At 40.4% G+C, this 27,430-nt stretch overlaps 1 protein-coding gene across 8 annotated transcripts in view; it reads left to right on the forward strand.

Annotated features, from left to right (window-relative positions):
- Nucleotides 1-27,430, forward strand: part of GTDC1 (glycosyltransferase like domain containing 1) — a 199,273-nt gene that overhangs the window by 127,040 nt on the left and 44,803 nt on the right. For all 8 annotated transcript variants that reach the window (XM_083411100.1, XM_083411096.1, XM_083411101.1 and 5 more), the window contains one exon: nucleotides 26,307-26,618. In XM_083411100.1, the coding sequence (XP_083267226.1) occupies nucleotides 26,307-26,618 (312 nt within the window). The remainder of the gene's footprint in view (nucleotides 1-26,306; nucleotides 26,619-27,430) is intronic.

Consider the following 27,430-nt stretch of genomic DNA (forward strand, 5'->3'; position numbering starts at 1 on the left):
TAGCATAATTGCATTGGCTTTTCAGGTATGTCTTCTCCAGCTGCCTGAACTTTCAACAAAATATTAAAATACAGTAATGCATCAAACATTAAAAGCTTCCCTAAACAGGGCTGCCTTCAGATGTCTTCTAAAAGTCTGGTAGTTGTTGTTCTCTTTGACATCTGATGGGAGGCCGTTCCACAGGGCGGGTGCCACTACTGAGAAGGCCTTCTGTCTGGTTCCCTGTAACTTGGCTTCTCACAGTGAGGGAACTGCCAGAAGGCCCTCAGCGCTGGACCTCAGTGTCCAGGTAGGACGGTGGAGGTGGAGACGCTCCTTCAGACGCTCCTTGAGTAAGCGTTGCTTCAGCCCCCCCCCCTTTCAACTTTGACAGGGGCTCCTCTGCTACACATGAAGCAGATACCCGCCCCAAGGGTTCTCCCAGGAGCAGTCCTGCTAAGTATTTCTTTGGCTACCAGGATCTTTCAAATCAGTCTAGCTTGAGTGGCAGAGGTCTGTGTGCTCTTGGGCTTTTGGTGATATGGGTCCTTGCGTGAGTCATCTAGGTCCAGGTTGGGGCTTAGTGTGGCAAGGGAAGACAGATGAGAAATAAATCAAAGCTAGATGGGGATAGAACATTATAAGGCCGACTCCCGGTTTGCATATTCCGGTTGTGTTTTTTTGAGGGGTCTTTTATTTTTACCATACTGAATTAGCATGTTATATATGCCATACTTATTTCTATTTCATACCTAAATAGAAGGCTGTAAAAATGTCATTGTGATACTGGTGGAGTTTTTAAAAATGTTTTGATTGCTTTGTTTTCTGGACTTTAATAGAAGGCAGAAACTGGCTTGCGTGAGCATTAAAATAAATATTACCAATACATAGTCCCCATTTTGGCTGGATAAAACAGGGTATTCTCCTAAAATGAATCCCAATTTTGCATTTGTAAAAACAATGTCAGAAAGCCAGTGTTTTTTTATTATTATTTCAAGTTATTTATTTTGTTTTTATTGCCTTATTGACGGCATAATTTTCTGTCTAGAATTTATGGTAGAGGCTCATGTAGCAATTCTGTTTTCAAATATATATATATTGAGAGAGTTCTATCAAGGCAAGATTTTGGCAGACTTTCTCTTCAAAAACACCTATCTCTGGATCATGGGGGCCATTAGTTTAAGGCAGGGGTGGGGAAACAGGCACCATTCCCATGTGAGCAACCTTTCAGGAGCCGCAAGCAAATACTGGGCTGGTCCAGAGATTTAGCTAGGCGTGAAAGAGGCAAAAGTGGGTGGAGCAATGGATGGGACTCCTTACCTTTGTATAGTAGGCTACATTCCTCTTCAAGGCAAGCAGGAGGAATTGTCACAGTTCAAGGACACATTCTCACCAGGCGAAATCACCTGAGGGCAGAAAGCAGGACCAGTAAGAAGTATGACCTGGAGAAGGGGCATGGCTGAGCAGAGTCCCAAAGGCTAGATAGATAGAAGCCGGGAGAGCTGTATTTCTGAAAAATATTAGATCATCATTTGGTATGTGTCTTATGATAGGGTTACCGGTTCCTGGGGACAGTCACCAGATTTGCAAATCTGTCCCTGGACAAATTGCATCCCCAGAATTGCAAATCTGTCCCCGGGAAATGTGGCAGTGGCAGCCTCAGCAGCCCAGGGCCAGCCTGGTAGCGTAGTTGGCTCTGGCTGGCTTCAGGAGCTGCTCGCTGCTGCCGCCACTGCCGAAGGGGAACCAGGGACATCTGGCGGTGCAGCTCTCCTGCCCCCTTCCCCCTTTGTTTTGACAGATCGGGGGAGGCTTAGGAGTCATGGGTGGGCACTGCCCAGGAGGGTCGCAAGACGCATGGTTTCTCTGCCAGGCAAGGTGCAAAGCTCTTCCTTTGCACCCTATGAAACATAAATGTGCAGAGTTTTTTTAAAAAACAAACAAACTGGGCAACAGCCACCCGCCTGTGACTCCCAGGCCTCCCCAGATCAGTCAAAACAAAGGAGGAAGGGGGCAGGAGATCAGGGGAGGCTCAGGAGTTACGGGCAGGTGATGCGCCATTGCCCAGTTCTTTTAAAACTGCACATTTATGTTTCACAGGGTGCAAAAGAAGGGCTTTTCACCTTTATACAATATGCATGTGTGCTGGGGCCCAGAGTCTTTTGCCTCACCATCCCCACTACTGACTCCCTGTTGGTACTCAGCGTCAAATAAAAAATAAAAAAACGTGTCCCCAGATTCATTGAAAAAAAATTCTGGTAACAATATCTTAATCTTATGAGTCCTCTGCATTGTCCTCTAGTCACAGTTTTCACTGCCGGAAGGTGTTAAGGCAGCAAGAGGGAGAGTGGGTGGAAACAAACACTAAAACTAAATTTGTCCCATATTAACTTGAAACATCCTTGATTTTTGATATATTTGGTTCATTCCCCGGATGACCCATTAGAATGAAGGCTGTTCTGGGAGGTGGTCCAACATCATCTCAGATGTGTAGGTTTTGGAGATTGTTCAAAAGGGCTGCTCCATGGAATTTGAAACCACCCCAAGGTCAAGTCAGTTTATTTAGGCAGAGTTTATCAGCAAGAAAAGGAGAGATCCTTTCCTAAGGTTCTCAGACATATCACCATAGTACATACGACATCAATGTGGTAAATCTGGAATATTTTTTTAAGCTTTTCTAAAGCATTCTGGGCATCAATAAAAGTCTAAGTAATTTATTGTTAAGCAGGTAAATGCATGAAAACATACACATTCCACATCAATAGCATTCTAGAAAATAATTCGTTAGATTACCTCAAAAAGCAAAGTAGACTTTTACTGTGTTAGATATTGAGCCCCACTGCAATGTTTTTTTCCTTATACCTGCTGTTAGATCAAATGACATGACTTTAAAGTAAGAGCCTTTGCTAAGTCAACTACCATCTCATCTTCTCGTTTAAAAACAGCAGGATATCCCATCATGTCTACGGTTTAATTAGATGGTATTTTGATCATCATTCACACTCCTTAATGATCAATACCCTTGTTTTAAGTTTGTACAAAATTTGGCCTTCAAATGAAAGTTCATGCTTTTGTCACTACTGCATCCAATATAGATACTTCATTCTTGTGTTAGCTATAGGCTAATCGTATTAAAAGTCCAACTGACTTTAAATACATTCCTTTGTATAAAATTAAGGATCTTGTTCAAATCAATGAGTAGAAGTTAAAAATGTCTCCAAGCACATAGTTCTGGTTCGGAGGGTTAATAAAAGGTGAACAATGTAGCATCTGTGTACAACTTAGCCCTAAAAAATAAGCATCTTTGTCTTCGCATCACTGGTGAAATAAAAAAGATGATGCATTGCAGGGGGTGCAATTAGGATTAGGGTACAGTCAGTATGGAGTCATGGCTGACCCCATGAATTTGTATGAACCACAAGTCTGTGAGCACGTGTTTGACTCATTTCCACTGAACAGATTTAAATGGGCATGTATAACATAATTGCAGACATCTAAAACCCTACTTTAGCTATGTCCATAACTGGGAATCCTCTGTGGAGTTTTTGACATTATATATTATTGAACAACAAATCCTGATTGCACACTATAGGCTGCTTCTTAGTATCCTCCCTGTTTCAAAAATAGTTGGTGTGTAGCTGCTGGGGTGATGTGCTGAGCATGTGTATTGCCACAGTCCTTGGCCTTAGTGTCACTTTTAAGTGTGCCCCCAACACCTTGACTGCAGAAAAGCCCCATGTTACTGATCTCAGGGTAAAGAATTAATTTAAATTAATCACTCTATTAATAAACAAAGAGCAGATAAAACAATAAATACGCAGCAACAATCTTAACATGGAGAGTGGCTGACTATTATAGTATTACACTGTAAAGTTATCAATTCAGAACGCCTGAGAAAATAACCAGGTATTGAACCTGGCACCGGAACAAAGCCAGGCTGTTTCTCAGTTTTCGGTCTTTCAACTTGATGGTTATTTCGAACTACTGTGTTTGAAGGCCTTCCCTATTCACTTAATAGGGAGTTGCAAATACTATATAGCACAAATAGCTGCTTGGTTGGAGCAGACCCTTCGCTGTAGTGATACATATTTTTATTTTTTGGGACACTATTGACATTTGATTGTGGCCAGAAAACACAGAGATTTATTTTGCTACATTTCATAATGTAGCCAAAACAGGTTAGGATGCAAGCATTGTCATTTACATGAAGGACGTGCTTCTATAGCAATTGCCCTTGGTTATTTTATTTTGATGAACTCAACTTGGAGAATTTCTGAAGTAGCTTGAAGTGAAATACTAAATGTTGTCTGTGTACATGGGCATGAATGTACACACACACTTATATAATGTATTTCCTGGTGATTTTCAGATGGGCTAATATTGAACTAGTTTTTTGTAATGGAACCAAGGTTTTGAACCAGCTGAGCATCAGTGAACTTAAATTTGTTTCATCCTAATGGAAGATAAGATAGACTCTGCTGTACAGAAATGTGGTGTCAGAGAGTGCAAAGATGGGAACCTGGTACAAGAGAGAGTGGTTTGTTTTTTTAAGGATGTTTGTATCTATAGAAAAATTGCCATATGAAGCACTAGTTGTGCATCTCATATTTAAAAATCCCAGCATGTGAACAACAGGGGTTAAAAAAGGATGAATATCTTTGCACCTTAATGGGAGAACTGTTTCTGTAATGGTATCAAAGATAAACCAGTGTATTATGAACACTAAATGATAAAGGATGATAATATGCCATTCTTGAGACTTCTTGGCTCTTACCTAACACATCAGAAAGTGATTGTTGAATTTTAAATAGCCATACAAATGGATGACATAGAAATTTAACTTTGCTTTGACCTTATTCTAATTCACAAGATGACTGCAAAATGACTTTGTTACATCTGAATGTATGCTGGATGCTAAATCACTCCAGAGTATAAAATCTTTGTTTTGGCATAATGTTGATGCATAAACATTTGTACCCCATACTAACCCTATAAACATCACAATCCATCAGTACAATTACAAAAAAGATTGTTTGTTTTCACACTTAAAGCAGACATGAAATAGAGTGTCCTTAACTTAATCACCACCTTGATTTACCACATTTGCATATATTTGCATATTAATTGGACTACAGATTAAAATTGGTTTTGTAATTTTAATTAAGTGTCCACAAAGGTAAATGATTAGAACTGTTTAAAATACATTCTGACATAAATAGCAGTAAAAGCTTTTGTGATGATGTTTTTGTGGAATTACATTCAGAAAGTGGCCTTTTTATGATAGTAATTTTAATCTTAAATAGAATTATACAGTCAAACAGAACTGTGGATTCATAATCATTTTTTCAAGATTCATTTAATATTTTGCTGATTTGCAGCACTTGATGAAAATGTAGTGTAGGTTTAGCTGATTGCAAAATTAGGCCTGTAGTGCTGATAAACTGAGGGTTTAAACCAAAGTCGCCTTAATAGGGTTGTACATATTTCAAATGTATTACATGTAGTTATGTAGATGATTTTTTTTTAAGTGAAGCCTCTAAAAGCCCAGAAGTAAAGGATGATCTGTCCTTTTAAAATGTAATCACCCACTTGGGTTTTCTCACTTTCAGTTCTGACCAAAGGATCCACAGTTTATTAAAGCTCTTTGTGCTTGCTGTATCAATCCAATGTATAGAGAAATTATTTCCATGTTGTCAAGGAAACATGAATGTCAGTAGGTAAAGATGTACTACTTGGCAGTGTTGTTTACTGTTTGAGGACCTACTAAACCAAAAACTATTTTAGATGCCGACTGACCCTCAAGTAAGTAGAGTTAAGAAAACGTTGCTCCTAAGCCAAGAGTGACATCTGCTCCATGGCTTGCTGTTCGTTTACATGGTGGGTATACTACACCAGTGCAAACTCTTGTGACCCCCAAGGCTTCAGGGAGCAGGAAAATCTCTGCAAGCACATTACTGCACAAATCCCTGTTGAAACAGAGTGGACCAAGCAATGTACATTCTGCAGACCTGCTCACATGAAACTTAGTGAGCACCCGTAATCCCGTATAAACACCAAAATGTGAAGCTCTGCAGGCTTCCCATCCACTGGAGGGACCACAGCAGGCAAAAAGGAACTTGGCAGGGGTCTAGGGGTTTCTACAGATGTTTCATTCGCTTGGGCTGCAGTTGCCCAGAATCAAGCCCCATTGAACTCTGTTGGGCATACTTCTCAGAAAACCGCATGCGATTGCACCGTTTAAGGGGCTTATGGATAAGAAGGGTGCATATTAATTAAGTATTTGGTGGAAAAATAGTACCCGTTAAAAAAACAGCAACTATGTACCATATTATTTAATTTGCTATAGTAGATAGATCCTCCATTTTCAAATTGTTTAGGTCGGGCATAGGCAAACTCGGCCCTCCAGATGTTTTGGGACTACAACTCCCATCATCCCTAGCTAACAGGAGCAGTGGTCAGGGATGGTGGGAGTTGTAGTTCCAAAAATCTGGATGGCCGAGTTCGCCTATGCCTGGTTTAGGATAATAATGTGGACAAGTGGCAGGAGATAGTCCTGTTGGGGGGTTACAGTCTACCCTCACTTGGATTTTTAGAGGGAGATGCATTCTTCTGTTTCATTACATTTTTGTAATACACCAGGGAAACGTCACTTAAGAGTGGAAGGAAAGCTGTGTCAGGGCATGTCCCCATTAAGAGTAAGACTCTGACATTGCAAACGTATAAATTTAGACTTATGCTTATCAGAATAAAAATATCCCTGAAATGTCACGTTTCATCAGTTATAAATCAGGGTGTTGTGAATCCTGTGAACAGTGCAGGAGCTTTAGGTTAGAATCCTATAGATACTTTCCAGTGGGTAACTTCTCCATTGAACTCAATAAGTCTTCCTTCTTAAAAGACTTTAATGGGAGTTCATTATAAATTTGTGTGATCCTTGCTTATGGCTTGGAACTGGAAATGTCTTGCATGAATGGGGCACTCAAACTAAGTTCTACTCATAGCAGACCCATTGGAGTCAATGGACCTAAGTTTCTCATGTCCATTGATCTACTCTGACTAGCATTGGGTACAACCCCATGTTTTGACCCAAGCAGTAAAGTAAGAGTCCTGAATACCTCTTAAAGGTAAAGGTACCCCTGCCCATACGGGCCAGTCGTGACCGACTCTAGGGTTGCACGCTCATCTCGCTCAAGAGGCCAGGAGCCGGCGCTGTCCGAAGACACTTCCAGGTCACGTGGCCAGTGTGACGAAGCTGCAACTGGCGAGCCAGCACCAGTGCCGCACACAGAAATGCAGTTTACCTTCCCACTATAAAGCGGTACCTATTTATCTACTTGCACTTACTTGCACCCCGCCACGGGGATTCAAACCGCCGACCTTACAATCAGCAAGTCCTAGGCACTGAGGTTTTACCCACAGCGCCACTCGCGTCCCTTGAATACCTCTTAGGAAGGTACAAATTTCACAGTGTTCCAGTTGCAGCATGCAAGTAGAGAGTGCTTTTTTTCCCGGGGGTCCGCATACCCCTAAACATTTTGTGAATCTAGGTTTGGCCTCATTGAGGGGCAGTATTTCAATATGAGTAGGAAAATGAGAGTACCCCTAAACATACTTTTTTTAAGAAAATAAAATAAATAGGTAAAGCCAAACTTGAGTCTCCAGCTGTTGCTGGACTGCAACTCCTATCATCCTTGACAACTGGTCATGCTGGCTAGGGAAGATGGGAGTTACCAGGAGGTAAGCAATAAAAAAGCTTGGACTGCGAGCTTCCACATTGAATGGTTATACTTTTTTTCTGAATGTCTGCTTCAGCTTATATGCAGAGTTCCGCATTCCAAGTGGAATGACCATCTGATTTGTGAGAGGATGGTTGGGGTGGGGCAGTGCCAGCTAGGAAAGATGCCGCAAACCATGACACTTCATTTCTGTTAACGCTGACTTGCTGCTGGCTTTGGAGAAGTCTCTTAACCTTCCAGTGCCTGTTCACTCCATTTGTGAAACGGAATGAATAATCTTGATGAGAATTCATATGTAAGGTATTCAAAGTATCGGAGGAAGGCTTCTTATGTGATTCAGCAGCGGTGTTTGTCCTTGGCACTACAGCAATAAGAGAAATAAGTTGTCAAAATGGAGTAGTGTCAGCCACATTTTTCCCCCTTCTGCGGATTGCGTGTTTTATTTATCAATGTGAACTACAACATATAATCTCCTTTGGAAAGAGTTTTTGCTACAAGAAGAATAATGGCCGCATACTCAGCAGGCTGCAGTGGGATGAGATAGCATGCTTGCAGCATTTCTTTGCAACATAATTGCAGCATCAATGAACCATGAATTCAACCTAATTAACATAACTGGAACCACTGCAATCATGCTGCCATTCAATTTACTTTTTGAACGTTCTGGTGAAGTGTCAGGGTTGCATTATTTTCTATTGAAACTCTGCCGAGTCCTGTCCACTATGAATTGTTCAGCTGCTTTCCTGCCTCGATTTAAAAAATTTTTTGCTTCTAAACTTAGTTACAGTTTGATTAATTTTTTGGAGGAAGGGGAGATTTCATTGGCCAAGTGAGTTGATCTATTGAACTATAAATACTTGTTGTTACTTCCGCTTTGGTAAATAATTGAATATTTTGATGTACAGAACTCAAGGTAGCAAATACAGGGTTGGCAATACCTTGACAATTTACCAGTTTGATTAAAGTCAGCAAATTGTGTCTAGGCTTGGTAGTCAACAATGGTTTCCATTAGACAGGAGAAATGAACTAACAGTGCCACTGGGAACATGCAGAGAATTTTCACTAAGCATGGGCACTTTCTCTCACTGTGTTGGCTGATATAGCTCAGTTGGTTAGTACAAGGTGCTGATAATGCCAAGGTTGCAGGTTCAATTCCCATAAGGGACAGCTGCTGTTAGAGGGATTGTGCTCTGAGAGCCTACTCCACAATTTTCTGTTGCAACATGTAGGAGTTAATTCACAGACTTGAGCATAAGAAGTTTGAAAACTACTACTTGAGATATAAGAACGACCTCCAGCCGGAATATATTTTATTTGTATGGTAATAATTAAGTCTGGAAGCAATTAAACAGCATGTGCCAAATGAAGCCAGCTTAATCTCTGGAAAGGACAATGCATTGTTCTGGGGGTGGGGGTGCAGAATCTAAACCAGTATTCTTGGTATTAAAATGTTGAAAGAAGCTGTCAATAGGCAAGAATGTCAGCTTTTATCAGTGCGAATGACAATGTATCAGTGTCATAAATTCAGCATTAAAATGGTATAAGAGCAAACAAGGAAAGACAACAACATTGAAACAGCATAACAGGCAACTGGGCTGCAAACTTGTTCCTAACTTGTTACATATACAATGTCTTGTGGCATTGAGTTGACTGGGTGCAAGATCTCAGCCCTGGCGCTTAAGAACCATGTTTATTTACTTATTTGTTATTTAGTAGTTTTATATGTCGCTTTTTTACTTCAGTCCTCTTAATTGTACAGCTCTTTTTAATAAATCCATTACATTTCACAAATGTTGTGAACCACAAATGTTGTGAACCAAAATAAAGCCAGTGCAGCTGGAGCCAGGAGCAGGAGCAAGCACCCAGAGGTATTTGTGTCTGATCTCCACTCCTACCTCTTAAAGCTGGATTCCTTTCAGCAGAGCAGTTGGCCCCAGAAGGCCCTGTGATGATGGGCGAGGGAAGCATCTAGCAGAGAAGGGGTCTAATGCTGCCTTCCTCTGTGTATTATTTATTTATTTATTTGAGAGATTCATGTACTGCCCTTTGTCGAAAGGCCATGGACCAAGTTTACGACACAGCAACCTAATGAAATGCCATGTACATAGGTATCATAATAGCTCAAACACAAAAAGTTAAAACAGTTGTATAAATGCCACTCAGAATACTAGATAATATCAAATTATTCAAAGTATAAATCCGGTAATAAACTGAGTCCTTGTGAAATACAATCTACCTTTCAAAAAGGACTCAAGAACTTACTTGGAAGAATAAAAGCAGTTTACATGCAGACCTGAAGGGCATAGAGGTACTTGGCACTTGCTTTGCTTTGTTTCAATAACACAAGGCTGAGGAAAATGTGGCCCTCCAGATATTGGGCTCTAAGTCCCTCCAGCCCCAGCCATCATGGCCAGTGATCAGGAGCGATGAGGGTTGTAGGCCAATGCCCTTCCCACCTCTGCAGATACAAAAGAAATACAACCTGGTGAAATCAGATCCGGTGTTTATAGGTCAAACTTGGTCCTGATTTGCAAGTTATCAAAACAATATGGCAGCTGTTCCCATATGGTCTAGAGCAGGGTTTCCCAAACTTAAATCCACCAGCTGTTTTTGGACTACGATTCCCATCGTCCTGCTAGCTAGGGATGATGGGAGTTTTAGTCCAAAACCAACTGGAGACCCACGTTTGGGAAACCCAGGTCTAGAGGCTCTCATCCTGCATTGATCTCATAAGTTGCGAATGGATCTTAGCATGACATGTAGGAGCTGCCAGATTGTGTCTGGAGTTTTGTAAGGCTTGGTGTACCGCATCCTTTTGCTGCTCTTCGGCCCTGTGCTGGAGTGCTATGTTGAAAGCTGGAATCCAACGGTATCTGCTATCTGATTCTTTTAATTGATGGTGCCAGGCATTGGATCAGTGACTTTTTTGCAGGCGGATCATGTGCCCTCCCACTGAACTAAGTGTCAGGATCGCTTGAATTACTAATAAATCTTTTTGAGCAGATTTTAGTATCAGTCTGAAGCTCTGCATCCCAGTTCAGCGGACAGCCAAAGCCAACAGTGATTCTTGAGCCCCTTTCTTCTTCAGTGTAGTCGTTCTAAAGCTCCTTCCTGATCTTGCATAGTGAAGTAAGCAACATTAAAGTGCCATTTTAGTGAACTTTGTCACTTATGGGGCATGCTATATTCGGTTGTGTGTGTGTGGTTTTTTTTTTAAAAAAAAAAAACAGCCCACAAACTTCAGTATTAACTCAAATAGGAATCATTTCTAGGCATCTTTGAATATATTCCCCAGAATGTAGTCTGATTTTTGGAGCATGGCACAAAGCTTCTCAGCCAAGACACATCTTAAAAATAGAGAATTGATTTGAAAAGTCTGTTTCTTAGTTACATTGGCTGCTCTCCTCAAACCAGAGTTCAGAGTAGTCCCATTGAAGTGGTCTGAGGATTGCAACCATAGCATCAAAACATTATTCAGAGCACGTCAGAGAGGCTTTTTGGCTTTCCGTTGTTTTTATTTCCATTTCCATACTTTCTTTTGTTTTTATTTTTGCTTGTATCCAATTGTATGGCTCCTCGGTAACATTGGTTTCGTTTGCTTATGTTATTAATACCGAAGTTAAAATGTTGAAATACTTTTCTTCTCTTCTGATACTTAATGCCACTTCTTTTCAGTTAAATTGTACGGTGATTGTTGCTTCTTTGGTTCCGAAAACTTCGATGTTTTTGTTTTGTTTCTCAACCAGTTTCTCAACCAGTTGCATGTGGAAGGAAGGCTGTGCAAGCCCCACATGCCTTCCTTCCACATGCACAGTTATGCACAGCTGCCTCAACCCTGCCCTGGAAACCATCCAGTGTTTAAGAAGAAAGCATATGCAGACCCACTGCCCATCATACTGCAGCTGATTCACTAGGACACTCCATTTGTGTCCATCAGGCATCCAGTCATGAGTAATAATTAGGGATGGCTCCAGCATTTGATCAAAGGCCCTGGGAGGAATAAGTGCTCTTGCTCAAATCCCTGAGAGCAGGATCAGAGCAAACACATGCCTGTGAGCAAGTCTCTTTTTGTCCCAAACCACCACTTTTAACTTCCTCTTCCTCCTGCTCAATGGAAGACAATTTACATTTGGCCCAGCAAAAGGGAAAGCAGAGGCAATGGCCACAGATACCTAGCGGAGAGCATTCCGCAAATTGTTGCCACAAAGAAGTCCTGTTCTTGTCTTGCCACCCTCCAGACCTCTAGTGGAGGAGGCACATAAAGAAGGGCCTCAAGGTGATGATTGTAGGGTTCAGATTGGTTCATATAGGGAGAGGCAGTTCTTGAGGTACTGCAGACCTGAGCCATTTATGACCTTATAGGTCAAAACCAGTGCTTTGAATTGAGCCCAGAAATTAATTGGCAGCCAATGTAGTTGGGCCAGGATTTGTGCAATATGTTCAAACTGCCTTGTCCTACCAAATTCTCAACCAGCTGGAGTGTCCAAACTGTCTTCAGAGGCAGCACTACATATAATGTGCTGCGGTAGTCTAAACCTAGAGGTTACCAGAGCCTGTAGAACAGAAGTTAGGCTATTCCTGTCCAGATAGGGACGCAGCTAGGCTATCAGCTGAAGCTTATGGAAAGCACATTGCACCGCTGAGGCCACCTGAGCCCCAAGCCGAGAGCAAAGAATCCTAAGCTATGTACCTGCTCCTTCAGAAGGAGTGTAACCCCATTAAGAGCAGGCAGCCTCCCTCCCATCCATCCGATCTAGGGTTCGAAGGGTGTGGCATAATGCAAAATTGCTCCATGGCGTCACATAATGGCAACCGCGAGGTTCTAATGCAATGCAAAATAGCCGCCGTGTTGGGGGGGGGGGCGGAAATAGCTATCATATCTAAAAAAAAAACAAGAAAAGAGAAGGGAACACAAAATGGTGTGGATGTGCCTTGCTCCCTATCTCATGCATTGTAGATCTTTGAGGGGATGTTTACAGAGAGCTTTCGTGAGCACCATAGAAGGTACTGATGAATGCACAGGTGCTCCTGAGCATTGGATTGTCGACCTGTAATATATTCAGTTGAATGCTAAACTCTGTGCTACAATTTAGAGCTGATGATACACATTTTCTATGTATCTTTGTTAAATTTGCAGGGATAAAGCTATATTGCATTATTTTAAGTTTTCCATACTTGAGATTAGAAATGTTTCTCTCCTTTTCCATTTTAAAACTATTTTCCTGTGAAAATTTTCCTAAAACAACAGACCTTCAACCCAGCTGCAGCCTATTGATTGCTCCAATATAATTAAAGATAACGAAGTCATATTGTGAAATAAGACACTTTAAAAAAAACCCCACCTCGTTTCCGCCATAGGTGAAAAAAGTCGGCGAGTTGAAACGTATAGCTCTCAGGAATGCTATTCTACAAAACAGCTCAACTACACTTGGATTTTAAATTGCAGTAGCAATTTGGAAAAGGTTTTCAGACTGGAGCTATGTTAAATGTTAATAGCAAAATTGAGGTACTTTTTTTCTTTGATCTCTTCCTTGGCTTCTATAAAATAATGGAATCCAAACCAAGTGCCATTTATATATACACCTCCTTCTTTTGATCTTGTCATGCAGGAAGTGGGAAGCAGGGAGGTTGCCTGGCCCTCGTGCTCTTTCAGGTGAAGGCCCTATGCTGTTTTAGAAAGTTTTGTTTTGTAGCGCTTTTTTTTTGCAGGAATTTTCAGTTGTATGGTATACTCTTCAGTATTCGGAAGAGATAGCAGTATTAAGTCAAGTTTTGAATTTGGAACAGATAGCAGTGTTAAGTTCCTGAGTTTGCAAAGCTATTCAGTACAATCTCCCCCACTCACTTAGCATTTGTCACTTCTAGCACAGACCTTCCTCCCCAAAGGAATACTATATACCCATCACACATTTTCAATACTCTGCCTTGTAACAAGGAGAGGCAGTAATGATGACCACTGCTATGGGTAGGGTGAAAGGCAGGGAGTCTACACAGTAGGTGGAGCCAGAACCAATGAGAGGCAGAGCCAGCTAATTCTGGTTTTGCACCCACCCTCCTTTCCTGTTGTTGTTGCTCAGTCGTTTAGTCGTGTCCAACTCTTCGTGACCCCATGGACCAGAGCTCGCCAGGCACTCCTGTTTTCCACTGCCTTCCGCAGTTTAGTCAAACTCATTCCTTCTTGTTAGGTTCTACAATTAAGCTTTAAAAATGGAAGCTTTTTGTGGGAGGAGGGTTCCCAGTTCTTCACATCTCTAGTTGACAGGAGAGAGTTTGGGAAAGGGCTGCAGGTATATAGGCCAGGTTTGAGAGCAATGTGAGCAGGGGTTCAGCTCCTACTTACTTCATATTTTTGAAACTTCCGGACAAACCCATATATACTTCAAGCCTGTTATATATAGAGAGAGCTACTGCCTCTGGCTGCTCCATCATTGCCTTTCAAAGATAAAAAGGCCACTATTTCCTGGTGTGTGTGGAGGTGGTATAGAGGATATACTAACCCAGCACAATACCATATGCTGGGCGGGGCGGGTGGGTGGCAGCGGTAGAAACAACCCTAATGTTGTATTGCATTTTGTTGTATCTGCTGCTTTGAAGATCCATCTGGGTTAAAGCATGCTTCTCCTGGGAATTTTTATTTATTTATTTATATACATATGCTCATTTTAGACACCCTGCCAAACTATGGTTAAAGAAGCTTAAATATGGCTGAATTTAAACTTATGGCTTCCAGTTGCACAGCGATCCAGAATCCGAGACCATGGTTTGAAGTGGGCTTCCAAGCCATGGGTACTGCTAATTATTATTTTGACGTCTAACATTGAGAAACCGTAAGTGCAACCATCACTTTATCTGCAGAAGTTGCTGCACCATGGAGATTGGAGAGGTGATGAATTTGTGAAGATGAATAAAGCAAACATACACAAGCTCTTCCAAACCACTGTTTGCTTTATTGTATATGTGGAATCTCAAAGCACCACATGGGATCTAAACTATGGTTAGCAGAAGCCATTGTTTGATGTGATATCTGAATTGAGTCTTTAGTGAAACGATAACAAATATGTCTGGAATGTTCCTTTTTCTCTCCTCTTTAAAGTACCTAGCTTTCACTGGATTTGTTTCCTAACTCCCAAATGGAAGTGAAACAACAGACTTACAAGAAAGGCAAACAGACTTTCTCATTTCGGTTCACAATCACAGGGATTTCTTTCTTTAAACAACAAGGAGTTCTCCCTCAAGGTTTGTACCTATAGTGGAAAAGAGATAAAATCCTTGAAATTGAACAAATTAACAGCAAGCCCAGTACGACTTTACATGGTTTTATGACAGCATCCAGTACATCTTGACAAGAATTTCTGACTAAGCTTTAAATAACTTGCCTGTGTGTGTGTGTGTAGCCAAACAAGCCCCAAACCTGAAAGAGCAGATTATCTTTTGAAGAGCAAACATTAAAAGCTCTGTGGACAAACCTATTTTAGCAGGGACGTAAGAATACTGAGCTTTAAACAAGCAAAACTGTCTGCAGACAGATTTTTTTGAGACACTGAACTTCGGTTATTTTACACCTATCCTTAGTTTCACAGGACATCATTAAATAATGCATCAACAATTAGACTATATATTCAGTATGAGGAATACATCTGGTCAGAGGCTGTAGTGATACAAGTATGTTGTAACTGCAGATATGAGTCAGCCCTGTATAGTGGATAGGGTGTGGAGTTGGATTCAGTCCCCACTCATCCATGAAGCTCACTGTGTGGCTTTGATGGCCCCTTTTATTTTCTCTTAGGCTTACCTGCTTGACAGGGTTATTGTCCCATTTCTGCATAAATCTGTGATTTATTAATTAATTAATTAATTTACAATCTGCATTGAAATGTTTATTTAAATACATATTTTATCCAATGTACATATTTCTAAATATATTTGATTCCAAAACAGACATTTTAAACATTTCACACAGTTTCTGAGCCAGAAAAAGTTTCTGAATTCTGAAGGAAAATTACATTCTGATCTATACATTATTTCAGTAGGTGAAGATCAGGTCAGTTTGCATCAGAAGTCACAGAAATCGAATTCCTCAAGCATCCTTACCTAGAAATTACATAAAATTCAATCAACTATATATTTTTGAGAGCTATTTGTTTGTTCACTGTCCGTTTGGAGGCTTATTAGGATATCATAAGGAAAATTCGTTTGATGGTTCCTGAGATCAAGGAACAGGTCTTTTGTCTATGTTTGAATATAATTTGATGCTGTTTTGAACCAAGATGATGGACTGCATTTGTCAAAACTGCAGTGACTTTAACCAAAATTTTCAAAAATGCATTGATTTTTGTTGTTGTTTCTTTCAACTCCTGAACAACTTAGGGTACAAGACTTCCAGCAATGAACATGGAAAAAGTGGTACATTTCTCATATTTTTTTCTTACCATCGGTATTCTTGGTTCTAGGGAAGCATACCTATCCATAGCAAAGGGAAAGAGCTGTCCCATGATATTTTCTGCCTGAGGCAAAGAGCAAGTTGGTGCTTTCTATTGGCTGCACAGTAGCTACCTGGGTTAGCATTAATCTTATTTCCAACATTGGCATGCATCCTTGACTGCACCTGAGGACAACAGGCTGGTTCAGTGGGTACCTGGCAGGCTGGTGCATGACAAACCTCTGGTCTCCAGCTGTTGCTGGTGTTGTCCTGCCCCCTAATATCTTCAGCCTGAGGTCATTGCCTCATTCTACCTAATGATAGGGCCAATTCTGCATTCAAAATCATTGTGGGAGTTAGTTTCTTAGTTTTAGCTGTGTGCATATACAATGGCGGTGTGCTTCCTACATTAAAAAAACATTTTCACAACCGAGCCTGAACCCTCATCCACATTATACTTAGCCTAGTTCTGCAAATACCCCAGTGGTATGACACTACTTAAACCGAGCAGCGCTTACTTCACTTCACCCTCGTCCCTTTCCGTTGTCCCAGTACTCATTCATCTCTTGTAATACACTGACATTGTAACCTTTTTTTGCTGGAAAGTAAAGCATCCTGGGATTCTGCTGCCACAAGCCAAGGCTAGAGCTTCAGATGTATATTACCTTGTGACTGAGAGAAATTAAAATGATATCTCTGTGTTTCATGTAGTACAAGAACGCTGTATGCAAGGCCACCAAGAGGATTACAAAGACCCTGGGCAAAACTAAATCAGGATTTTTGGCCCAGGCCCAACTTCATACAAATAAGGGACCTTGGCCGGGATCCAAAGAACTGTGATACTCGTACAGTGAGCCCGAGATTTTAAGGCTGGACTGCCCCCCCCCCCTTTCTTGAACAGCAGCTCCTTCCTACCATGCTGCATAGGAGACCGCTTTAGAAACTGTCAGAAAGTTCAAAATCATTTTGTGATGTCGAATAGGGCAAGCCGTCTGAAGCAAAGTCAGGCATTGAAGTGAGTTAGACTTAAGGCAGGCGGCTTGCTCTGAGTCTGTAATAATTAGGCCTGTACCTGCTTACCTCAGAGTATATCTTGTTGAAATCAAAGGAGCTTTCGCAGAAGTACGTATAGGATTGTGCTGTAAGTATTTGCTTGCATCCTGGTCCTTGACAATAAGGGTCAAATGGTCACTGATGGATTTGCTTTCATTCCTCATAAACGCACCTAAGGTTACCTGGCTGTATGAATACTACAAGGCCGTTTCATACCGCTTGATGTCATCACACACACACACACACACACACACACACTCTTCTTGCAGCTTAATTAGCTTACATTACTGTTCCCTTTAGGAGAGCTGTACCTGGTATTTCTTTGTTTCACTGCTATGTTGGATACCTGAGGAGGTGTTAAAATAATTAAGGTGAACTATGTGTTTTCTTGAGAAACACACAAAAGGATTTGTATCTGCACAGGGGATTGAGCTATCAAAAACAGATGTGACCATGTGGAACATTTCACATAAATTTATTTAAATCATTATTTACCTGTAACATACAAGCAGGGTTTTAGCTGCACTAGCTTGTTGCCAGTACATACTGCCAATAATCTGCCAAAAAGGCAGCTTGCTGGCAAAATCGTTGAAATGGTTAGCTTATGCTTACAGAAAACATTACAACCCTGATTCACATTAAAATCTAACAGAAACGAACCCTTTGATGCTAGAGATGCTGGATTGTGTTATCAAAATATGGTATACAGTTTATTTGGATTGTCTATACCCTACAAGAAATATGACTATCTATTTGTAACGTGATATGTAATCATCTAAGGCAAGTTATTGTTTTCAGTTACTCTTCAGAGTGAGATCACATGATTTCTGCTCAGATTTAAAATAAGTGGTTCTTGCATAGGGCCCATACAACAGGCTAAGTGTGTGTAGAATGGCTGGCCAATTAATAAAGAAAAGTGATGAAAATCAAAATAACATTGACTTCTAGGGCTAGCTAAACTTTTAAAGCAAGACTTTCTTTTAGGAAAAATCTTATGCATAGCACAAACTTTTTCATCCAAGTATCATTTCAGTAATGGCAAGCTTAAATATTGGAGACCATGGGGAAACATAATATTACGATAATGTTCTTTGGTGCGGTTTGGAGGGGTTTAGGAAACATTTGGAAGTATTTTTCTCATAGAGTCACTTAACTATTGAAGTGTTATGATAGCATTCCCCTCTGCATTGTGTATTTACTGAGAAAGTCCGTTTAAAGGGGACACTGATTTTTAAAAATACTGATTAGAAGAAATTCCTCTAACCAGGAAATTACATGCTCTGGTGGTGGCAGTTTAATAATAGGATGCAGGGGAAGAACCCAAACTCCATGTGATTTGAAGGTGAGGTGTCTTCTTACAAAAATGCATCCATTTCTAGTTCTGTTCCATCTTTTCCTTTCAGCTGCTTTAAATCAAATGCGTATTTTGTAAGTCAACATCCTAGAACTGAGTTGGTGGGTGCTGCAGCTAAAGTCTGGATGTTGGTGGCTATGTGCCAGCCTTAATAGAATCTAACCCAGTTCTCAAAAAGCTTCCTCAGTTAGTATACACAAAGTGATATGTTCTAAACCTTTCTCAGGTGTTGTGATCAAAATTAGTTTCCATTGTACCATGAGCTATTATTTTGTCTTTAGCAGTGCTATTCTGTGCATGCTCTCTTGGAGGTAAACCCAACTTTTTGCACTGGAGCTTATTCATAGCTAGCATGTTTGTGAATACAGCCTAAATGCTGCACTGTAGTTTTTGCATTACTGATAACTTTTAATAATTATGTAATATCTTAGAAGTTATTCTGTGAAGTATTTAGTTTTATCTTTATAAAAGCTTCATGCTATATACATTTGAAAACATTCATGGTATTTTGTTTATTGACTTCAGTTTTGCTGCAAATTATATACAGATAGAAAGAAAACAAAACTTTATTTCTTTCCATACTGAGTATTTAGGGGGGAAATGTAAAAAGAACACAAATAAAATCTTTTAAACAACCTAAAGTGATTTAAGGAGTTTGCAGGAAACCTTTTGCTAGCCACTCAGGGGTAAATATGTTATGTAACAAAGTGGTATTAAGTCAGTAATAATCCCACAAGTACAGAGTAGATTAAAATGGTTTTGGCTAGAAGGGTGTGGAACTAGGGGGAGGGGGAAGCACAAAGGAATCAAAGCCCAGAATGCACACATCTGTGAGGTTTGTGTTTATTTTGGGAATAGCTTCTGCCTTTTCCTTTCTCCTTTGCATAATTCTGTGGCAGACTTTCTTTTCAGCTAGTCCTATTTCCATGCTGTGTGCTTCCCAGAAGAAGAGCTCTATGAATGTTATACTCAGAAGCCTTATCAGATGAGCAAAACAAAGCATTTCAATTTCACAGAGCGTCTTGTGTAGCTTTAAAGAAAAGCAAAACACACACGCACACACTTGAAATCCGGGATCTTTAGGTCCACTTGCAAACAGTGTTCAGACAGAGTACTTTGTGGACTTCTTACGTGATATGTTCTGTCCCTCCTCTTTACATTGAGGTCTAGGAATTACAGCCTAGAGGAGATGAACACTCGGAAGATGTTGAAAGTGCAGTTGATTGAGGATGAAATCGGATTGGCAAGAGGATTGTGAAGAGCAGGAAATGCTGAGGAAATAAAATGAAATTTGCTGGAGCTTTTGAATCCTAAATCCAGAGGAATGAGAGTTTCCCCCCAGCAAAATATTGGGGAAAGAGGTAGCATCTGGAAACACTCTAACGTTAAAGAGCCTGGATTTCTTTTATTTTCTTTGCACAATCTACTATCCTACCTTAAGTCAGGTGCCTTTCCTCAGTTAGCCACTTAGCTGAGTGATGCTCCAGCATATTACTAACATTTCCCTTTCCTCTTTGTTCTTCTTCTTGCAGCTTTCTTCGCTCTCGTATTTGTTTAATACATGCTGTAAACACTAAACCAAAAAGTTAACTGGTTAACATCAAGCAAAGCCTCAACAGGTATTCATTTCACCTGAGCTGTTTAGCTATAACTGAGCAGAATGCATGCCCAAAAGCCGGGAAATGTGATGTGAGGCTTTGAGAAGGCCAGGACATCATTGGATGTTAAATCAATCTACCCACAATGATAACCTCCATAGTCTCAAGTGCTTAAAATACGCAGATCCATAGCCATCCCTGGACTGCCAGAAAGCAGCCTAGCAAAAAGGACACTGAGAAATATTCGGTTCACCACTCACATTCTTCAACATCAGACAATCAGTAGCTATAGATTACAGTAGGCATCTCCTGCCCCAAGGTGTTTTGCGCCGTTCAATAATGGCAGAATGTCCCTCATTCCTATGTCTACTGTTTGGGAAACAAAGGAGGACTTCAACAAAATGTTACAGTGTGAAATGCTGTTGCTTAGGTTGCCTGCCAGCCACTCCTCCATGCCTTCTCTCAGGGTACTCCATTCCACTGCCCTTGCTTCTTACTTTGTCCTAGTGGGCTTTTGGGCTTTAAAAAAACAACAACAAAAATATTAGTCAGCCCTCTCCTTCACCAAAATAAAGTTCTTGTACTTCTGCAAACCCTGGCATTCCACAAACCTAGTTATACCTCCTTCTGTTATATCTCCTTATACCTCTTGCTGTTTTGGGTGCATAAAGATTCATACTTTGAGAACTGAACCCATTGGCAGTGTTTAGGCAGCAACCATTTTGTGTGGGGGTTTCGTTCCTGACCACCGTGTGCATCGATGGAACACACAGAAACCCACCCTGCTCCTTTCCACTTCTGTTCCGCCCCCACTCCCATTCTGCCCCACTTTTGGGCCACTTCTGGGTCAACAGCAACAAGCACGTGCATGATGGTCGCTGCCTGTATGTGATAGCACATTCAGTTTTGGTGCATAAAGTGAAAAAGGCAAGCAAATGAACAAAACTTAAGAAAAAATGTTTGGAAAGTCATCAGTTAGTGTGCAGATACAGTGGTACCTCAGGTTACATATGCTTCAGGTTACATACGATTCAGGTTACAGACTCTGCTAACCCAGAAATAGTACCTCGGGTTAAGAACTTTGCTTCAGGATGAGAACAGAAATCATTCTCCGGCGGCACAGCAGCAGCGGGAGACCCCATTAGCTAAAGTGGTGCTTCAGGTTAAGAACGGACCTCCGGAATGAATTAAGTACTTAACTCGAGGTACCACTGTACTTAATGGACTTGATAGGTGCAGTGTGCATTGTGTTTGGACATTGTGCTTGGGTCTCTAAAGATCTATTCACTCTTGAACCTGACTTGAATGGATTCTGATAATCCACCGTATCTCTGAACTTGCTCACAGTATATTTGTTTGTTTGTTTATTAACTGCAGTTATATAGCCATCTGATAGCAGAAGTTCTCTGTGCAGCTCATAGAGAAAAACAATACTACAAATTGGAATGCAATGTAAAACAGTAAAAACTATTACAGATTAATAAGAAATGTTAAAACTAAAACTCAGTTTTAAACTGCAAAGCCTGAAAGACTGAACGATTATAACGTCATACCACCCTGTGGAAGCCATTCCATAACTGGGGTGCCACTACTGAAAAGGTCCTTTCCCCACCGTCAGCTTGGTGTGATAAGAATTGTAAAGCACCTGTTTTCAAAAGAGAGAGGATGGCTTTTCTTTCTCTTTTTTACCATCCTTTTCATTTTAGCTTTCTTCTAAATATACATCAGTGTCATTTACAGCAAAGAGTAGCTACTGCTGTTTCACATACTTGTTTGTTTGTTTGTTTTTTGACAACATGTGACCTTAGAAGTGGAAATAATAAAAAGTCTGCATTTGGGAAGAAACACTGGCATACGTTTACAAAACCTGGATAGAATCTCATTGAAAAACCATTATGGTAGGTAGAGTATGAACATCTTTATGAGGTTTTCTCCTGCTGCCCTCCCATGCAGAATCATCTGGTAGTGATACTTCCCTCTGTAAAGAGAGTCTTTGGATTCAGAACCCATTCTTTTTTGCCATCTTGAGGTCTGAGATACAGATTTAGTTTCCTGGAGATCTTTACCTGAACACAGCTTAGTATTTTAAGTGGCTTTCCCCAGACATTTACAGAGCAAATATGTACCTAGATATTTCCATTTTTACTTCATTGCATTCTTCTAGAACAGCCCTGGATTTATAGACATGGTCTCTATGAAGTTTGAAAGTTATATATGTAGAGTATATTTCTTCCATCTCTCACATGTTTTATGTGTTTTGTTTTTATGAAAAATAGCTTTTCAGAATATACTGAATGTAGCACACAGTCCAGGACCGCTTCTTTAATAATTTGATCTAACCCAAAACAGCCCTTCAGCCAGTGTTTCTAATGTGGTTTTTATTCATTTGACGATGACATCAGTATCTTCCCATTCTTCTTTTGGTGGTGTTTTTAATAAAATGGTGTATGAGTTGACTGTCAGTGCCAATGAAGAATACTGATTCTCATAAGTAATGTTTCATTAGGCCAAATGAGATGTTGTGAATAAACATGTACAAAAGGACATGATGACATCTAACGTGCAAACAGTAGAAGCCTCGCGTCTCTGCTGCAAATTAATGTGCATAGGTGTGTTGGCACGGCTGTTTTCGATGTAGAGAATGTGTATTGCACAAGCTAGAAAGAATGGCAAATCTGGCAGATTAAATGTCAAACATTCAGGCTGACATTTATAGTGACTTTTAGCATGTTAAGAGATTTCTATTATGTAGTCAAGAATTAGTTATTTTTGCTGTAGTGTTTCAACAAAGCGTTTACAGTCAAATGCACCAAGCTGACAGGTTATTTATTATATTTGTGGTACTCTCAAGGCTTATTTTTTTGTTATGTTTATAAACATTGTAAATGGGAATATTATATCTCAAAGGAGCCAGTCTAAATTCAGCAAAGGGGAAAACGTTTTTACTTACATTTCCAGTAGAGGTTTTGGGTGTGCGTATTTGTGTGTGTGTCTTTGTCTTGTTTTACATTAGAAATCAATGTGCCACGTACTAAACCAATGGCTTTACAAAGAGGCTAGGCAATGCAAGACACACTGGCATACTAAAGCTGTGAGTTTGTGACTTTTCTTTATATGTATTCTAACCTGTTGCCTGATAGTTTTGAATTTTGTGTGTTATAAACCAAGAGCACCACTCTGGCATCTCCCTTCAATGCTGGTACCAGGTGCCACCCAACAACTGTTGCTGTGGTTCTGTTGTTCATCAAAAGTATAAAATGTTGTATGTGCAAGGCCACATCAGAGTGTGAAAGTGAGGTTATGAAAAGTCCCTGCATGCTTTCAAAGCTGATACTTGTGAGAAGCTGTTGGTGAGAACAGGAGATGTGGTAGGACCTTGCTGCTTTTCTTGAATCTATGACGCCTTCCAGGGTCCACACATGTCAGGGCTTTAACCTTGGATAAGGACAAGAACTCGATCCAATGTTATGAAGTAGCGAAGAAAACATCAATCGGTGTTGTGCCAGTTTATGTGTGTTTATAGAAGCCAAGTTAATCAGAATTACTTGTGCCTCTTTTCTCGCCTTTATATAACAGAGGAACAGAGGTGGGAAATGTGCAGCCCTCCAGATTCTGTTGGACTCCAACTTCCATCAGCCCCAGCCAACATGATGCCCTGTGTTTTAGTCCAACAAATTTGGAGGGACTTTGGTCCAACAGTGCACTAGAATCAGGGAAAGAAGTTAAAAATATGTCCTTCTTTCCACCTGCTTCTTTATAATTTTGAATTAGCTCCATGTGCTACTTTAGTCTTTAACACTTTTCAAACTACAAATGAACCAACTTTGCAGAGAGAAGGGTGGAATGATGAGACACCTCACTCCTGATCTAACACAGGTTTGGTTAAAAGTTAGAATAGTGTCTAATCGTGCAAAATTGTACTTTACTGTGAAATCATGAGTCCTGCTTTTTCAGAGTTCCCAGTCACACTGATTGAGCCCTTCCATTGCACAAGAGCAAGCTCTGTTCCAACATCCGTGGAAATGAACTGCTGCTACAGTCCAACATACCCATGAGTATTTAGGCTATTCACACTGATTGTATAAGGGCTCCATAACAGTGATCCCCAAGCGGTGATCCACTTAACCCACACAGAGGTTGAATGGCACTATTCACGTAATAAAAACTACCATAGCAATATCAAAATTTTCAAAAGTAGGGGGTTCACTGCTTAGCTTTTGAAAAACAGGGGGTCCACAGAACTTAGCTAATTGGGAACCACTGCTCTATAACATGGTGAACTGTAACAGCTTTAAGATTCTTCTACCAAGTTATTTGAAATGTTCCTTCATCATCATGTCCATTTCTAGTTCATAATTTCTAGTGATATGTTAAAGCATGCAAACCATTTGAGTAGCAGCTGGGCAATAGATTGTCTGTCATATCATTCCTGCCATGTTGACAATAGAGGTTGTACTGTGTATGATTTGTGATGTAGACTGTCCTGTCTTCCAGAGATTATAAAAGGTCTTGTGTTTTTAGACATAATGATGCATAGTGAAAGCTCAGCCACCTAAGCTAACTTTCAAACTTTTTAAAAAATCATTTTATTGAGGAACACTTTGGTATTTTTGTGACTCTCAGTATGCAGGTTTTATTATGTCTGCACTATTGCTATTAAGATATACAGAACTACTTGGTGCCAAAACAATGCCAAGTTAATGTGGATAATACTTACTCCTTGATATATCATGAAATAAATCTTGCTTTAAAAATCATTCAGCGAACAGTATTACAAACTAACTACTTTAAAAACTGTCAAGGTGATTAGTATTATGTATGTAATGCAAGTAGATAGAAAAAGTCTTGATTGTGCCCAGATTGGGCTTTCCACGTACATCTTGTAGAAAATATATTTTGCAGCTGTTTTCATTGACATCTTATCTAATAACTGAAAATCCCACAATGGATTTATGAGAACTTAAACCTGGAAAATAGCTGGAAGTGAGGCACTGCATAATTGGGCACAAGGACTAGAATCTGGGTAAGGAGACAGAAGACCACATAGAACAAACTATTGGGATTGGGGTGTGTTTTCAGTAATAGTATTAGTGGTAGTATTCCACCATTCATTTATGGGAGATTATGCAACTATTTGCAATGTTATCGTATGAGAACATGGAAACATTTAACAACAGGGATGTCCCCAAGCTGATCATTAAGTAGTTCCCCTAAAAAAAATGGGGGTACAACTTAAATTAGTCAAAACTATCTGGTGTTTCCATGGGACTTAAAGAGAGGGACTGTAGCTCAGTGGTAGGCACAGGCTTTTGCATATTTCCATCAGAAAGAGACCTCAAGAAGTAAGCTGAGAAATACTGTGCCTGGTGCCTTGAAAAGCCACTGCTGTAGGCCGGGGGTCTGGCGCAACACATTGCGCTGTTTCTGAAGTAGCCTCACTCCCCTCTGTTGCAGCCTTCTACAACTGTGGCAGGTGACTTCTGTCACCTCCTCCCTTTCTTCCCTGACCTGGAACTTGCTTGTGCCAAGGCCATCTTCTCTCCTAAGAACCAACTGTGAGAAAGGAGGTGCTTCCTTTGTGTAAGGCTTTGTGGGTGAGGTGGTTCCAGACACTGACACTGCCAATTTGCTGCTCAGGTGGCAAATCCTGCTTAAATTTTAAATTTAATGTTGAACTTTAAACAGGATTTGCCTCTGTTTTGGCAAAGTGGAAATGGCACAGGAAATTTACCCACAATGCCTCACTCTGAAGATGGGCCCCTTTCAGGGAGCCCTGTTGGAGCACCACCACCTGTTTCTCTCACAAGAGATGGGTGATGGGTGGACTGGTGAAAGGGCAGGCTTTGGACCTTGCCTGGTCAACAGAGCTGTATATTCCACTTGCCTTACTTCAGCCTCTGCAGTTCCAATGGCCTCAGGAACTCTGAGCTGGAAAACAGAGCCCTTAACCCCTGGAAACACTTTGCTCTTTGTTTTCTCTATCATGTGGCAAATGAATTTAAAGATGACAGAGCCACCACTATGCAGAACCATTCAAGCAGCTTTTGTATTGCAGTTTTTTGCCTTTTTTTAAAAAGATAGTATTCAAAAATTGCAAGCTGACATAAGTAATTGATGCAATTTTGGAGCAAGTATAATTTAAAATTTTGTTTTGTTTTTAACTCTAGGTTTATGCCAGAACACAAACTCGCCCATATTGAGAAGATGCATGGTACTAAAGGAGATGGTGGAATAAACATCAGCGCCTCTGACCTTAGTCCCAGACATAGTGAACCACAGTCTGGACTTCATTCCCTGGGACCAGAGGGGCTACCCAACCAACTACTGACACTAGAAGATCTGGACAAGCCTACATCTTTGAAAAGCACAACCCCTTGTCAAGAGGAAGATAGCCAACATGCAACTTACAACCTGTGCAGCATCTCAGGTAGTTTGGACCATCTGGAGAAACCTTTGCACATTGTTTGGCCACACAGATGGTAAGTATAACACCAAAAGAAAATGCTATATCTTCAGATGAGTTATTGCATACAACGTTGATTTAGTACCAATATTGTTTTGCTCTGCATGTTATATCTTTGGAAAGGTAGTGGTCTACTGAAAACAAATGATGGCATTTAAAAGCTGAAATTCACAGCAGGCATTCAGCATACGAGAGGCGGGATGGCTTGTGTGGGTGGGGAGGAAGAGGTATAGTTATGACATTGAAATGATATGTAAAACGCTGAGAACTCTGTTTCAGAGCATTTCAGTCCACTAATGATGTTTAATATGCAGTGTTATTTAAATTAACTTAATTATACTAATGTGACTGACTAGGTGTTAAAATTCAGGGCTATACTATGCTGCTCTGTGTCGTAGTTTTTTTATATACCTGTCCAGATTTTTAAAACATATGCACATATGTAAGGCTCTGTAGATATACGGATAGAATGGAATATTCCTACCCGAAAACTGCTGCTTTTCAAGCTGTTGACACAAATACCTGATCACAAAATCTTCTCTAAACTGAGGAAAATCTACCATGCCACATAATCACTGCAAATATATAAAGTTTAGCTTGACTCCCACCATAAATTAGGATTTAAAGAGGTAAAATGTCCTGATAATCTTCCGGTATTGGGCACGAACATTTTAATCTAGTTTTTATTCCTCACAGTTTGTTTAATCTGCATGTGGCCTGATTAGAGTTCACTTCATCCACAGATTATAGTCTGTTTATTTCAGAGATGCTGGGTCGATCAGTAGGTCAGATTTTCTGAGAGCAACTGTTCGCAGGTGAAGCAATAAG

The sequence above is a fragment of the Podarcis tiliguerta genome (assembly GCF_965153285.1).
Source record: "Podarcis tiliguerta genome assembly, chromosome: 1".
Lineage (NCBI taxonomy): Eukaryota > Metazoa > Chordata > Lepidosauria > Squamata > Lacertidae > Podarcis > Podarcis tiliguerta.